At 38.4% G+C, this 16,296-nt stretch overlaps 1 protein-coding gene across 2 annotated transcripts; it reads right to left on the minus strand.

Moving 5' to 3' along the window:
- Positions 1 to 337: 337 nt before the first annotated feature.
- FEM1C (fem-1 homolog c (C. elegans)) lies at positions 338 to 16,030 on the minus strand. 2 transcript variants are annotated; one of them, XM_009705738.1, is made up of 3 exons: positions 15,412 to 16,030; positions 14,776 to 14,791; positions 338 to 2,115 (listed from the first exon to the last, which is right to left on the minus strand). In XM_009705738.1, exons 1-3 carry the CDS (start codon positions 15,937 to 15,939, stop codon positions 806 to 808), a joined length of 1,854 nt encoding a protein of 617 aa, XP_009704040.1. In that variant the 5' UTR covers positions 15,940 to 16,030; the 3' UTR covers positions 338 to 805. The 2 variants fall into 2 exon arrangements, with proteins under 2 accessions (XP_009704040.1, XP_009704039.1); XM_009705737.1 differs by lacking the exon at positions 14,776 to 14,791 and having other exon boundaries at positions 338 to 2,132; positions 15,413 to 16,030.
- Positions 16,031 to 16,296: the final 266 nt, after the last annotated feature.

A 16,296-nucleotide genomic window follows, 5' to 3' on the forward strand; every position in this document is an offset into this window, starting at 1 on the left:
CACAATGCAATAAAACAACTTTCAGATTTAAAGTTCAAGTGGACTACAATGAGAAAAAGCAAGATTTTCTTCTCCCAAATTCAGAGCAAATTTCCATAGGATCAAAAGGAAAGCAACCTCAGTTACAGCAGTCAAAAAAGTCAAACTCAAGTTTGGAGAGCTGGTAAGTAACTCCAAAATTCATCATGCTATGAAGACAGCATTCTCAAAAGAGCTACAAACAAACTGCAAAACAAAATTGGCATTTAAATTGAAATTGGCCAAGTGCTGCATAGAAATATGCTCACACACAACAGTCATGTTTAAGCCAGTGCATAGAGAAGATAAAAGCACTTATGGTAGTTGCAAATGTTAACAAGTCCATACAACTTGTACAGTTTAGCAATGAGTCCATAGAAAAAGAACACAGTAAGAGTAGAAATGCTCAAGCAAAACCAAAAAAAATGACCTTCCAACTGTATAAAATCCACACAACAGTTATAGTAAAAAGACATCAGTGGAAAATACTCAACTCAGTCCCAAACACCCAACAGGCAAATAAGACCAGAATAGACAAGCCTTTGGCAGACAATTTTAGGAGTCTAAATATGGCATTACATTTCTAAATAATCCACAAAATATATTATATGGCATATTCATATTAAATACTGGCTAACCAACTCTGCAGATCTGATGCTAACAACGCTTTAGCCAATGAGAGCAAGATGGAGCAAGCTAAGGGAACGCTGGTGTATCACAACAGTGCTCAAGGAAAGTATCGTCACCAAATCGTGCTTCAAAAACAGTACTCTGGGACTCCACAGTATCATCTATGGAGCAAAACAAAGTTCTCTAGTTTTTCAGGGATATGCCCTGTGTAGAATATGTTATGATTCACTATTACACGAGCAGCAAGACACTGCAACGTAGTATGATTTATGGGCTGGATTAAATTTTTTGCTATTTCCTTCTCATCCAGCAAATCACTAGCAGTTTGTTTACGCAAGTTTGTGGCATCAAAGTGTGAACCTGACTTGATAAGAAGATTCATGATGTCTGGATGGTTGTTCAGTGCAGCAATGTGTAATGGACTGTTGTTATCAGAGTCTTTGACATTTACATCAGCACCACATTCCACCAGGATAGCAGTAACTTGTAGAGAGGGAAATTTACAAACTGGGTAACGACCCACACATGTAGTACTGTTGTCAACAGCAAGGTGAAGTGGACTGAAGTTATTCTTTCCTCTAGGCTGAAGCTTAAGAAACTTGTAAATAGTCTGTTTCTTAAAATGCTCCTGTTCTGAGCTGCAAGGTACCTTCTCCAACAAGCAAATTAAATGCAAAATTATGGAAAGGGCTTTGTTCAGCTGTATGGGATCAGGGGGACACTGGGTTTGTTTCATGGCCCGTTCTATTTCAAGAACGCTTTTGCACAGTATACCCATGAGATCATCAAATGTGACAGTAGTGCCTAGCAGGCCTTTTGCCCTATCCTGCAGCATGAAGGAGAAAAGTTCAGCAAATGATAGTAAACTGCTGGCTGTCATAGGGCTCAGTGGATCAAGATTGCTCTGCTGCATATCCAAAGCATATTTCCATAAGTTGATGCAACGCTTGAAGTTTCCAGAGTCTGCATAGACAGCACCTCTGTATCTAATATAGTAGGATGTATCTGGATGAGAAGGGCCAAGAATACGTTCTCTAATTAATAGTGCTTGCATTCTCATTTCATCAGGGTCTGCAATAAGATTTTCTAGCTCTTCTGAGCTGTTTACCTCTTTAGCATAATCATATGCCATAATTAGTGTTTGTGGCACAGGTTTGCTCAGGATATTAGTCCTATCACTGTATCTCATTTCCATAGCTCGCTTCCAGTATTTCAAAGCACCAAGCAGATCCCTCTTTTTGTCCACGAATGTTGCTCCTAGAAGTTCGAGAGCATTTATGCGCTCAGCCTTACTGGTCTGTACATGCTGAGTCAGAAAGTCCACAATATTTGTGTGGCCTGTCACACTAGCTGACAGAAGGGGAGTCATTCCATAACCGTCCTTTTCCATTTTAGCACAATACTTGAGAAGCATCTTCATGATCTCCAAACTTCCAGATTCCGCACAGTCATGTAACGCGGTGTTTCCTGCAAGAGAAGAAACACAATTACACAAACTGTAATCAAACTGTAGTCCAAACCCTGCGATGCTAATAGTTAAAAAAAATAGTTAAAAAATAGTTTCAAAAACCCCGAACATTAATAGTTAAAGTAACAGCTGTTTTGACATCTATGGACTAAGAAAGGCTTAGATGACAAGTCAAAATACTCAAGATCTGATTAAGTATCAAGGCTGTCAGGCAGTTTATACAAATCAAAATGCTTGATATTATTGCCTGAAAAAATTAAACAGGTTTTAATGGCTTTTTTGGCTCATTATTCAAAAAAACCCAGAATTAAAATGGACTTCTCCACTACATAAATGCACAGGAGCAGGCAATTCCATTGTGTCAAAAGTCAAGCAAGCAGGGCAGACGAACAGCTTGGCTGAACAGGGAGCTCCTCATGGGGCTCAAGAGGAAAAAGAAATTGTATGCTTTCTGGAAGCAAGGTCAGGCTTCGCAGGAAGATTACAGAGCTGTGGTTTGTATATGAAGGTAGAAGACACGAAAGATCAAAGGTCAATTAGTGTTAAAACTGGCCAGTATTGTGTTAGAGAACACGAAAGGCTTTTTAAAGTACATTAATAGCAAGAGGAGGTCTAAAGAAAACACTGGACTAATACTTGTTGAAGATGGTCATCTGACTAACAGGGATGAAGAAAAAGGGGAGGTATTCAATGCCTTTTTTGCCTCAGTCTTTAATAATATGGATAGACCTTGGATTGCCCAGTCCCCATAGTCGGAGGACCATGAGTGCAGGAACACTGACTTTCCATTTGTGGACACTGAAATTGTAAGGGACCAGCTGTATCAGCTGAATGTTCACAAGTCCATGGGGTCTGATAGGATTCACCCCAGAGTACTGAAGGAGCTAGTGGATGTTATGGGATGACCCTTCTCAACCATCTACCAAAGGTCTTGGGAGTATGGGGAGGTCCCCACTGACTAGAAGCTAGCCAGTGTTACTCCAATTTACAAGAAGGGCAAGAGGGAAGACCCAGGGAACGACAGACCAGTTAGTTTAACCTCAGTACTTGAAAAAATTACGGAGAAGATCGTACTCCGTGCTACTGAAAGGCATTTAAAGGACAACATAATCATCAGGCACAGTCAACATGAGTTCACAAAGGGAAAGTGCTGTTTAACTAATTTGATATCCTTCTACAATAAGGTCACCCACCTAGTGGATGAAGGGAAGGTGGTAGATGTAGTTTTTCTGGATTTTAGTAAGGCTTCTGGTGCTGTCCCTCACAGCACCCTTCTGGACAAGTTGTCCAGCTGTGGGATGAGCAGGTTCACAGTGCGCTGGTGGAAGAACTGGCTGAAGGGCAGGTCTCAAAGGGTTGTAGTGAATGGGACTACACCTAGCTGGCCACCAGTGCTGCTCCTCAGAGCTCAATTCTAGGGCCAGTTCTGTTCCATATACTTGTCAATGATCTGGATGCAGGAGTTGAATGCACCGTTAGCAAGTCTGCTAATGATACAAGACTGGGAGGTGCTGTTGACCCTCTGAAGGGACAGGAGGCCTCGCAGAGGGATCTAGGTAGATTGGAGTGTTGGGCAATCATCAGGGCATGAAATTTAACAAGAATAAATGCTGGACACTGCACCTGGGACTGAGTAACACCAGGTACAAGTATAAATTGGGAGAGGAGTGGCTGTGGAGGAGCCCTGCAGAAAGGGATCTGGGGATGCTGGTCACCAGCAGGCTCAATAGGAGCCCGCAGTGTGCCCTGGCAGCCCAGAGGGCAAACCCCATCCTGAGGTGCATCAAACACAGCATAGCCAGCTGGTTAAAAGGGGTGATTATCCCGCTGGATTCGGCATTGGTGCAGCCTCACCTTGAATACTGTGTATGGCTCTGGGCCCCACAATTTAAGAAGGATGTTAAGGGACCTGAATGCATCCAGAAGAGGGCAACAAAGCTGGTGGAAGGGCTGCAAGGCATGTCCTTGAGGAACAGATGAGGACTTTGGGCTTGTCTAGTTTGGAGAAAAGGAGGCCAAGGGACAACCTCATTGCTCTCTACAGCTTCCTGAGGAGGGGAAGTGGAGAGGGAGGTGCTGAGCTCTTCTCCCTAGGATCCAGTGACAGGACACATGGGAATGGTTCAAAGCTGCACCAGGGTCTAGACTGGACATTAGGAGGCATTTCTTTACCAAAAGGGTGGTCAAACACTGGAACAGGCTTCCTAGAGAGGTGCTTGATGCCCCAAGCCTGTCAGTGTTTAAGAGGCATTTGGTCAATGCCCTTAGCAACCTGCTTTAACTTTTGGTCAGCCCTGGATTGGTCAGGCAGTTGGACTGGATGATCTTTGTAGGTCCCTTCCAACTGAACTATTCTATTCTAGAAGGGATTTTGAATCTGCTTTCAACTATGAAACAGAAACTTAAGCTTGCTATCTCCATGTTGTTTCGTTTCTCCCTTCTTCCCTTGTCAAATTCCCTTCCTTACTATCACCAGCAATGATTAAAAAATGGTATCAGTATGAAAATTAAAGCTGGGCTAACTCAACATTGGCTTTGTATACACTATACCTGCCAACCCTTTTGATTTACATGTTTTGAAGCAATAACGGTACACAATGGAAAATACAAACCATCACAACATGCCCTTTATCTCAGCTGGGGCCTTCGAGACTGTCAGAATATTCTGAGGGAGGTGGATATTTTGTCAAGTACATGTATATACCCAAACTAGCCTTAATGCATTCTTAAGTCTTTATCCTGGAGTCCCACATTAATCCCTCTACTCCTCTAGTTTGGATTCCCAAAGCCAAGGAAAAAAAAATGCCTTCAGCATACAACATGCAGCCATCTATCTTACCAGTAGCATTTACACACAGTTTATTTCTCACTAGCATGACACTGCACAGTCTTTTATTTAAAGGCATTCCAGTTCTAACACCATGTGGGGAAATTTCTAGTAAGCACTAGTGTTACCTGTTTGAAAGCCCCATTCACAGAAAATTAGAAAGCAAGCATTTGGCAGCACAGTTATATATTTTTACTATTAGGCTTCACCTAGATGAAAATTTTGTTTAACTTCAAATATGAGCACTTCACTGGAGGAGAAGGAAAAAAAGGGAGACAAACTCTCCTGGTCCCCTCCCAACATAACAAAGTCTCTTATGTGGCTGACTGCTTTTAAAATTACACAATTTAAATCTACCTTGTTCTTTATAATGTATTATACATACTATGGATTCAGGCATAGTAACTTTTCAGTCCCTCACTAAATTAATATGTAAATTATTAACAGAAAGATCATTAAAACACCCCTCTCCCCATATTAAGGTTTCTTACATCATTAGCCCTGCAAATTCCAGTTAACTGGAAGTTTCTCTTAAACTGTCAGCAAGTTTCCACATTCACAAATGAGTCCTTCTTTTCTAAGGGTTCTCTGCCCATTCATAGTCATCAGATTTGGCTTTTAAAAGTTAAGAGAGAAATTTCCTGAAACTTCCTTATTTGCATTTTTGGTAGGCTTTTTTTTTAATGCCAACAAGGCAGTGATTTACAGTGTGTTTTGCTGTTTCTAGTCTCTAACAGAACTACAGTGGGTTACGAAACAAAGCAGTGGTCTTGAAATCTTCAGCTCATGTTTGGGATAAGCATGTATTTGTATAGTCTACTGATCTAAACAGCTTCTATTTATCTTCCTACACTTTAATTTTTTTTTCCAGGCTCTATCTCTAGAATGTGCAGTTCACTCTTTAGATACTAGAGTATTTAGCTAATGAAACTCAAATCAAAAGGGTGCCTGAGATCTGTCTTAAAAGCTGAACACTATATAAAAATAAATTAAAACTAAAATGGAGGTAAAGTCTTTCCACTAATACATGCTTTCTGCCAAGAATGTATTATTTATGCTGTCTTAAAATACAATAAATTCAAAAGCAAAACATTTGAAGTTAGTACATGTGTATGTATACAAGAAAAAAGATTCATACTTATTAAATACACTTTGAAAACAGAAAATATATTCCATTTCATTTCAATTGTAAGAACCTAATGTAGGTCTAATCAAATAATTTTGGCATCTTCTAGCTTTTACATGCATGACTTCATAGCACACATCTTCTTTGTAAAAAGACACAGTAAGAGGCTATAAAGTTGAAGAAAAAAAACACAAAAGCAAAACTCAGAAATATCTCATCAAACCATGATTGTCCTCTACATTCAATACCCACTTGTCGCCAGCAGAACTAGTTACCCTAGATCCACAACGTAGACCTCTATTCTGTATTTTGAATTAGCAGATTATCACGTAGTAGCTTGCTTTTATCTTCTGTTGACAAGCCACCAAGACAAGAAAATCAAATGCTTTGGCAAGTTTTGGTATGCAGAAGAAATATGTAGATACTCAAGGTCTGTTTAGATGCAAATTTTTTGACAGGCACTGGCCATTCTGCCCTTGTTTCCCCACTAGTATCCCAATTGTTCCCTCCTCACTTTTTCTCTTCTAATCTTTCACTTCTCAAAACTTTACATGTAAATTGGTCTGTCGCTTTTTCCTCAAGTTTGTTTATGGACCATCTGAAGAACAACTCATAGCACATTTCAAGGCCTCTTGCTCTCAATTGCAGCAACCAGAAGAACAGTGGTAAGGAGGAACGGCAGTTATTCAGGACAAACTGAGTCTCAATCCAGCCTCAGCAGATATCAAAATTTAGCTGACACACTAATCAAATTCATACGAAAGATGTGCAAAAAATTATTTTCAAAGCTTATGACTCAAGTTTAATAAGTTTTTGCAATTACAGCAGAGCTATGAATGTATTTTGTCCCCCCAACCAGTATTTTAAGTGCAAGTAGCAAACATTTTAAAAAATCAAACACAAGAAAATATTGGGTTGCCTCCTCATTGTTTCAGTGAGCTTAACTTGCAAAATATTCCTTTCCTGAAACATTTCTGAATAGCAGCCAGTGATTTTACTATCGTGTACTAACAGGTAAGCTGAGGAAGACACCCTGACACAAAGTGGCACCTGAAATCATCTGTAAGATCAAGATTTACAAATCTAAATCCAGCTCATACAATGGCAAGTGATTTTCAATCTTTAATATCTTAGGTAATTTTTTATCTCTAGTGAAGAGCATTAAGTCAGCTACAGGTCTGACCACACTACAGTCTCTACCAAGATCAACAAAATTTACAATAGCAGGTACAGAGACTTAACCAAATTTAGGTGGATTAAAAATTTGGTGAATTTAGCATGCATAGTTTATGAACTATAAACCCCTCTGTCCTTATCACACATTGCAGACCAGAAAACTGTCCATACCTCAATATTGAGGAGTACGAGACCTTTAAATTCCTAAGATGGGAAGTTACCAATGCACATACATTCTAAGTCTTCTTGCTATGCCTGAGAAAGTCTAGTTAAAATGCAACTACAGCAGTCAATCCAGAAGTAAAGACTGGCTGGTTTCTCAGACGACCTGCACTTCTGCACTCAATGATGATGGCAAAACCAGGTGCACCTGAGTGTTGGCTGAGCCACCAATTAATACAGCCATTTCAGGGTGTATTCAAGTCCATATAGTGTCCCACACAGCAGAGCTCTGAAACACTGGAATTGGCACTTATTTTCTACCTTCAAGTCAATATTTTTAAGATATTTAAAAAGTCGTAACATAAAAGCATATTAAAGATAAATAAGCCAAACGGTATTAGTAACACAGAAGTTCTTACTATTGCTTCATAACTATTAATATACATTTTGCTGGCTTTGACAACAGGATTAAAGGCAGCTATTCATATCATACATTTAGATCCATTGCCATATAATGCTGCTCTTCACATGCTTTTATCAATTGCCAAGCACATATGCTATCACACATTAATACTGAAAACATCCACACAAATTAAGCTTGGCCATAGTCTGAGTAAGTTCAAGTCCAATCCAACAGTCTGTGTGTCACCAATTTACAATGCAGCTATGCAGAACATGTGGAAATATGCTTAAGACTCCAAGGAATTTCACTACTCTGTCCAACTGGATGTCCTCAATTTTAAAAAATTGTGGTTTTTATTTGTGGTACAATTACTGACTTAAGCTTAAATAGCTGCTACTGACAGGATATGAGTAGTAGTGTAATTTTTTAGGTACTTACACTGTAGTAGCCCATAGAGTTAAAATAACCACAGCCATTTTAAGCCATGTACAAAATAATAAAGGAAGGCCATTACCACTTATTTTTAGTGGCTGCACCTCACTTAAGTTTCACTGGATGGTACAAGTACAGCAGTGGGAAGGATGCATTGTAAAAAAACAAGTTTCCATAGATGAAAAGTTGGGGTAGGGGTAGACAGGTAGTTGAGAGCTGCCAACTTAAAAAAACATAAACCCCAGCCTTAAGAAATAAGAAGATTATCAGCCATCTACACTTAGCAAGTATTAAGTGTTAAATTTGAGGAAGAAATTGACAGAAAACATGGCAACAGCTTTAATATCTAATTCAAAGTCTATGTTCCATATACTGGCCAGAAATTGAACAGTTCAAGTAAGTATGGCAAATCAACCGTTACTCTGTGAATTAACTCATCCATTTCAAAAACTTTATATTGTCTGTAGTGACAGGAATAAATAGTAGCTGAACACAATTCAGCAGTTAATTCAATTTTTGTAACATTTATTCAGCAACAAACTAAAAATCAACATTATATATGCTGCATTAAAAAGGCTGAATATAAGTAAAAGTAATTAGAAAGTCAACCTCTTTGATAAGCAGTTTTCCAAGGGACACATACAAAGATGTTGGGCAAATTAAAGTATTTTTTTTAAGGGGTGAATGATTATTTCAAAATAGGTTTCATTAATTTTTCTTAACCCATTTTTAATTCCAAAATGATCTGCAAGAATTTAATCACATATAGAAGATAGCTTATATTACAACAACATGAAAGGCGCATTGTTCTTGCAGAGACAAAATTGGACTGGAAGGAAATGTTTTGCTAGTCATTGTATGTCTCTGCTAGAAAGTGAGTGCCACTATACTGTATTGCTAATACTGCTTACAAATCGTTTCTATCTGTATAAAACTGTACTAGTCACATTACCTAATAACTTCCTCTAATTAAAAACAGCAACAAAGAAATGGAATAACCTCCCTCCAGTCCTTCCAAATCTTGCAAAAAAAATTTAAGGACACCATAGCTTTAGGTTTATGCTTTTGTTACAGTCCTCCTTTAAAAGTGGTATTAACATTACACAAACACTTCACATATCACAGAACTAATTCTCTAACTATCCAGTGTTACAAAAAGCTTATCAGAGTGGGCATTCAAATTCATAATGAGGCCATGTCTTTCTATGTCAGGAGCAAATAATTCCCAAAATAGACTGGCAGCTTGTGACATGGGAATGAAAGAAAATGAAGCACTGACAAGAGAAAGTGATTTGACTGGATGTGCAACCAATTAAATACATCCACTTCATAATACTTAGAAAATGCTAGATCAACTTTCTGGGTAGTAAAACTTACATTAAAATTCAGTATCAATCCAATTTCATATCCAAGATCTTTAAACATAAGAGGAAAAAAAGCCTTTAATTTTAATGACTGACCAGTATTTAAAATTAAACACATTTATATATTTTTGCAGCCTTACAGATGAAATCAATTACTTTCATAAAGTTGTTCATGTATCATTGATTTTTTTTTTCTTACAGAGCACCTGAAGTAATTAAGCCTTCCAAGAGTTTTACTGATTTAAAAAAAATGTATTGCTACATACATACAAACATGGACAGTGCACAAGAAAACTGTTATACATGCCTATGCTTAGTATGCTTGACAAAGAAAAAACAAAGGTATGTCTTCCCTTTAAGAAGAAATTAAGTAAAAAAATGCAAAGAACTGCAAATCTGAACAAATTATTTTAATCTAGTTTCCGTATGCTATAATGGACTAATTGCTCTCTTGCTCACCAAAGTAGTTCACAAGAACTTGTATTATCAAGATTACCAATACAAAGCATGCTGTTAATAATTTAATTTCAACATAAACTCCTTTTTAATTGAAATTCAAGAGTTTATTCCTTTAAACTGTATCTTATTTTATCTACAGACATTCCTACTGAAGTTCAGTTTCCATATGATGTCACACACAAAGTATCTACAAAACACAGTGCAATGCACCATGTAATACCAACCAAAAAAGGGAAAAAAAAAAAAAAAACCACAACACAACAACAAAAAGCACACAGAACACTTTTAGAGCAAAGGTTTATTCACAGGGGAGAAAAAGAAAGGAAGGGGAAAAAAAGGGGAGCTTTGCTTTGGTTTTTTGTTTCGTTCGTCCATCTGTCATCCCCCACCCCCAAAAAATGAAGCTTGGCAAGCAGACAAGACAAACAACCTCAGAAGAGAACAAACCTGTCAGACTCCTTAACGTTTACTGCAAGAGAAAATTAATTACTTTTAACACATATTAAACCACACTGACCACAGAGCAAAGAGGGTGAATCTTTCTAATACCCCTGGTTTCTGGGTCTGCCAAGTCTGTGAAAGATTTTTTTTCCCCTTACCAGCAGGTTTGAGTGTTACATTTTGCAGCACCCCACATAAATGACAATACGCTAATAGCACTACCCCTTGATATGTATATGTGTAATCTTGACACAGTACCCATACAGACTGAGGTCTGTATGCTTCTATACTTTCCAAAATGAGGAAGCAAAGGCAACAAGCCGCATCCTCCATATTATTTTACAAAGCTATTCTAATCAAATACTGTGCCAGTGGAATTTAAGAACAACAAGATTTTGAATCATAGTGTTAATATGCATTTTCAAAACAAGCGGGTTCCTCCAACTGCTACAGTAGTATTGAGGATCATAAATGACAAAGAATCAGGGCTTACAACCAAACATTCTTGCGCAAATCTCAAGAGACACCTAAAAGAATGCCTAGTCCAGCAGTTCTTACGAAATTTTCTAATACTTAGAAGGAGAAAAATTAGTCTTTTGGCTAGCAGATGAGTCTGCTAATACAGAAGATGGACAGAGATAGTGAAGACTACTAGTAAAAACCATGAATAACACCTTGAAGAGGAGACCATATACCAAGCAGCTGAGCAATGGAAAGACTTACAAGCCACGTTCAGAAAAAATATCTGACTTTCAAGTAGATATTTTGGAAGAGTGTCCTTATTCCTTGTGCCATTACATCCAGACCATCCTGGCTATCAGCACGTGTATTTATCTATAATTTAATTGCAGAAAGGAAGGGAATGAATCTCCATTATTGCAGCAAGCCTGGTGGAGCAGGATAAAGCATAACACAAATTATCAAAACACACATTACAAATTTTCGAAGTGGAAGATCTAAGTGTCCCGTTTGGAGTCAGAACAGAAGTAGAAGATCGCTTTAAAACAGTCTGCATGCAAAATAATTTTATTGGGGCAATTATATGAAATATTTTATTTTAAATATAAAATCCAACAAACACAGCCCCAGGTATATCCCCAAGAGAGCCCAGATCTATCATGTGAAGGCCCAAAGACCGCTACCACTTGAATTACAAGAGTAAGCATTTCCCTCCCTACACATAGGAGCTAAATGAAGACTGTGCACAGAAACATGTCAGTGAAACACTATATTCAAGAACCCAGAGGTCTATTCTGAACATGGTAAGGGAGCACCACCATAACAACAGATCACTGGCAGGCTTTGCAATGCAGCAGAACAGAAAACTGCGTGCAGCTGACAGACAGAACATCCTCTTCATCCAGCACAAAGGTAGGTCTGTGCTTCACTTGAGGTTTAAGTCTAGGGTTCTACCTCCTCCTGAAAAAACTCAGGTTTCTGCTACTCTAGCATTATCCACACCGTTCCTCCTTTTAAAAGCTTTAAGGTCTTTAAGAGCGGGGGGTTTTTGGGGGTAAAAAAAAAAAAATCCAACTAGCCATTTGAGATGATATTACATATCAGTGAAACTTATTAAGCTTCGTTGTTTTTAATCTGCATCTTCTTAAACCAGGAGTAATATACTGGAGAAGCCTCTGAATTAGGAAGACAGTGGTGAATTAATGCACTTTGGAAGTGCTGCTTTGGCTGCCTTTTGCTTTTCTTAAAATAAATAAATAAATATATCTACAGGTATCTTTGCTGTTTTCCACAATTCTAAAAGAAAAAAAAAAAAACACACCCTTCTTACTTCAGGTATCAGTTTTTCCCCCCTCACTAAGACTGTTCATGTAACATAAAACATTTTTTAAAAAATCCTTTGTTTACATTTCTATTGCCTATGTGCTTCATAAAATTTTGAGGAAACTGTGGAAGTTCAGATCTGCCACACAGCAGAAACAAAGACAACTAAAGGCTCGTACTTTAAATTTACAACCATTGGCCATCTTTCACAGTATAGCACTTAGCCACCCCAAACATTTTGTTACCTCCTCCTTCACCTTCACCACTGTGTCCTGTGACAGTGCCAGACCTACACTTTACCTCTGTGTACTCTGAAGTCTTTATGAACACTTTCCTAGCTGTACTTTTGCACTTTTGCAACTGTCTTTCAAGAACATTTGCATTCTGAATTTCTGTAGTCCAAGACACATTCGCAGGATTCTGCCTGTATTTCCAAAGTAGGACTTCACTACATGCTCTCACCTCTCCACCTCAGTTGTCACCCAGACTTTCAGATGCCTGTGAATTTACCTATTTTCTCATCTCAAAGCATTTGGATTTTTCCCTGGAACTGTCAACACTTCAAAACATTTTCATATCTTTCCCAGCTCTAGATTCTCCTGGGTTGTAAAAAGTGAATAAAGTTCTACCTTGAAGTATGAAAATCCAGTGGAAAAACCCAAAGAATAGGTCAAGTAATTCTGCATCTCCCACTCTGATTTTAAGAATAAAATCTGGAAAATAATCTATAGTAATCTCACACAACAGCACCTCTACTGAAGTTACATAGTTTTGTTCTTATAAGGACCATTGTTATTTTAAATGCAGTAAAATCTGCAGTAGTTGAAGCTTTTACATCTTTCACAGAACAGTTGGCTTCTCCGTATATGGTCCAGGAAGGGGTCTATCTAAAAAGAATTCAGGTACAAGGATAAGAACAACTTTTACTACGCAAGAGCAGAGCAGTCAGGTTCTCTCTGTCTCCCTACTACTAACGCAGACACAGTCAGCTGTTTAGTACACAGCAGGGAGGAGTAAAAACTGAAAATACACAGAGACTTTGAGGTGGAACATGACAATGTAGAATGAATCCTGTTGGAAATACCAATTTTGAAATTAATAGGTACTGAGCATTCTTGCAAAAAAAATTTGAGAAATGTAGTTGTTGAGCCTCAGCCACTGCAAGGCTCATACTGTTGCAATATTTAGGGCTACCACCACAGCTGACTTTCACTTTCAGGGTTTATAGTACTTTCTTTTTCTCTTGCTTTACCTCACTGCTGCTTATTAAATAACTTCAGAAATAAGACTGCTTAAAGATGTCAAAAAGTTGCTCACATCACATCAGAGGGGATTTCCACATACAAAAACGTATTCCACATACTTGACCAACAGATATCTATTATGTGCACACATCCATTTGTACACATGACAGTTCAAACTATGAAATTAACTTTAAGGAGCTAAAACATATCCAACTTTTTTTTAAATTTAATTTAAATAAGGATCAGTTATACCTTATGAACCTTTGCTCATGTGCCTAGCTGTGAGTCACAAGAACTAAAGCAAGCAGAGAGAGGAAGGAATTAAGGTAACAGAGAAACTGAGAGCCCTGAGAAAATCCTCAGGAGTGTGTGGCTGTCACTCAGTCATTTAAACAAAGACAAATATGACAATAAACAAAGACAATAATGCACCAGTAAAGTGAATAATAAGGACCAGTAAAGTAAAGCCTACTCCACTAACACAAAATGAGGACGGAAAAGAGCTGCAGAGATACATCTTTTTCCCTGTTACGTCAGGTATTTAACAGCACTGCTCTGTTCATACCTATCATACAAAGGGACAGGTTTAAAACTAAAAAACAACACACACTTTACATTTAGCTCATTACTCCAAGAACCCCGTCTAGAAAAATGACATTTTTATCCTATCACCAGTCCATGATGATTCATAAGCACCCTTAAATCCTTACAAAGGAAGATTTATTGTGCTCTTCCCACCTCTATGACAAATCTGTAGTTTAGCTTTCTTTACATTAAACCCACATATCTGCATGATTTGCTGAAAAAAAGGCATATTTAACTGAACAGCTTTTCCAAAGATTACTCTCATATTTGGCATTTACCAGTATCATACAACAACCTAGACACAAAGTATACTTTAACAGAAATAACTGTAAGGTATAGTATACTGTTCCAAATCTAAGTAGCCTGAAACAGGCAGTGGAAGTATTAGGCTACAAAAAGGTTTATTAGCAGTAAGCTGCTGAAACACAATCCTGGCTCAGTGAGCTAAAAATTAACTGTAACCTGCAATAATTGGTATGCTTTTCAGGCAAATATCACACTCACATACAAGTTTGAGACGTAATGAAAAACGCAGTGCTTAAACCTAGAGGTCCACATAATTATGATCACAGCAAAAATAACAGAAATCTTCACTTTGAATGATAACACTAGGGTAATCGTAAACAGGGGCAAAGAGGCGCCTTTGCGATCTGTGCACCACTGGAAGTCCTTCTGTTGGAATCACAGTCACCTGCAGCTTCATTTCTTTAATCCTAATATATGTTTTAGTTTACTAACACTGAATAAAGGTCCAAAATTATTCAAGAATTTGGAGGGAAAGAAGGGTGAAGTGCAAAGTGGTTATTAATTTCCAGTGCAGAACACAGTATTTCTCCTTTATGCATCTTTCCTTGTACTAGCCTTATTGGCACAGATCAGCTTTATGCACAGCGTATTTGGCTTGTTAAGACACTATGAAAAACAAGAATATACGGTCATATATTTGAATATGTTGCTACACTAACCTACTACAAACAGGAGTTCTCAGCAAGTTTATTAGCTTCTCGCACACACATAAATGTGACATTTCATGACTAAGTCTTTTCAAGAATTAGGGATTTAGGATTAAAATGTATCAATTCAGAATTAAATTACACAACCTGTGTTAACAAAGCAGTACATTGAAAAAAAAAGCAGTAAAAACAGAGCTAAATACACTTTATCCCTTACTCATCCACTTCATAAAACTAGAAAAATATTTTTGGGTGTCAGCCTGCTAAAGAAGGGTAAATGAGTAACTTTACCCCTATTTACCACAAGGAAAGTGAAAAAATTAACTTACCTTTAAAAAAATGTTGACATCAGCTCCTTTTTCAAGTAAATACTGAGCAATTTCTTTGTGGCCTTTGTAACATGAGATCATCAAGCATGTATGCCCATGACGGTTTGATACTTCCAGGTCTGCTTTATGCTCCACAAGATATTTTACTATTTCCAGGTGACCATCAAAACAGGCAGCTCTAAGCGGCGTTGAATTTGTCAGAGTTGTATTGTTGACAGATGCACCATGATCTAACAGACACTGAACCACCTTCAAGTGGCCAGCTGCCGATGCTGCCCACAATGGTGGAGCCCCCTCAATGGTCTCACCATCAAAATTCACCGAACCACCAACTTCTATCGACGCAGAGCAATGGTCCAACAAGTATTCCACCATGTCAAGGTGACCATAACGGGCTGCCATCAGAAGTGGTGTGGCACCATTGGTTTTCTCTGACATCAGCAGAGCAACCTCTTCTCTTGTTTTGCTTGCCAGTAACTTGGAAAGAAGCCGCAGTTTGCCATCACGAGCTGCGTTGAATACTGCTGTCTTTAGATCCATTTAGTCTGTACCTCTCTGCTTCTCGGAGGATACACGCCTGCCTTTTTCAGGGTCAAAAGCTTACTGGAAATGCAGAGCCCAAACAGAATGTCCCCAGCTTCTTCTCAGATCAGTTCCATCTATGTAGGACAACATGGAGACTGTGAACTGAGTCCTGACAAAGCACAGACTGTGCTTGTTATAAATCTGCAAGAGAAAGAATTCTGGATGTTTTCATCGCCTACTTCACAAACAAGTAACCGCAACTGTATTTTTCTACAGCTGTACTCGCGGCTGTGGTGCATCGACATTCAGCTGCCTTCCTTGGGACCCTCCCAAGGGGCTGCGCGGTGACCCCTGAGGAAAGCTGTTGGAGGG

The sequence above is a fragment of the Cariama cristata genome, unplaced genomic scaffold (genome assembly GCF_000690535.1).
Source record: "Cariama cristata isolate BGI_N322 unplaced genomic scaffold, ASM69053v1 scaffold19768, whole genome shotgun sequence".
In the NCBI taxonomy this organism is placed as follows: Eukaryota; Metazoa; Chordata; class Aves; order Cariamiformes; family Cariamidae; genus Cariama; species Cariama cristata.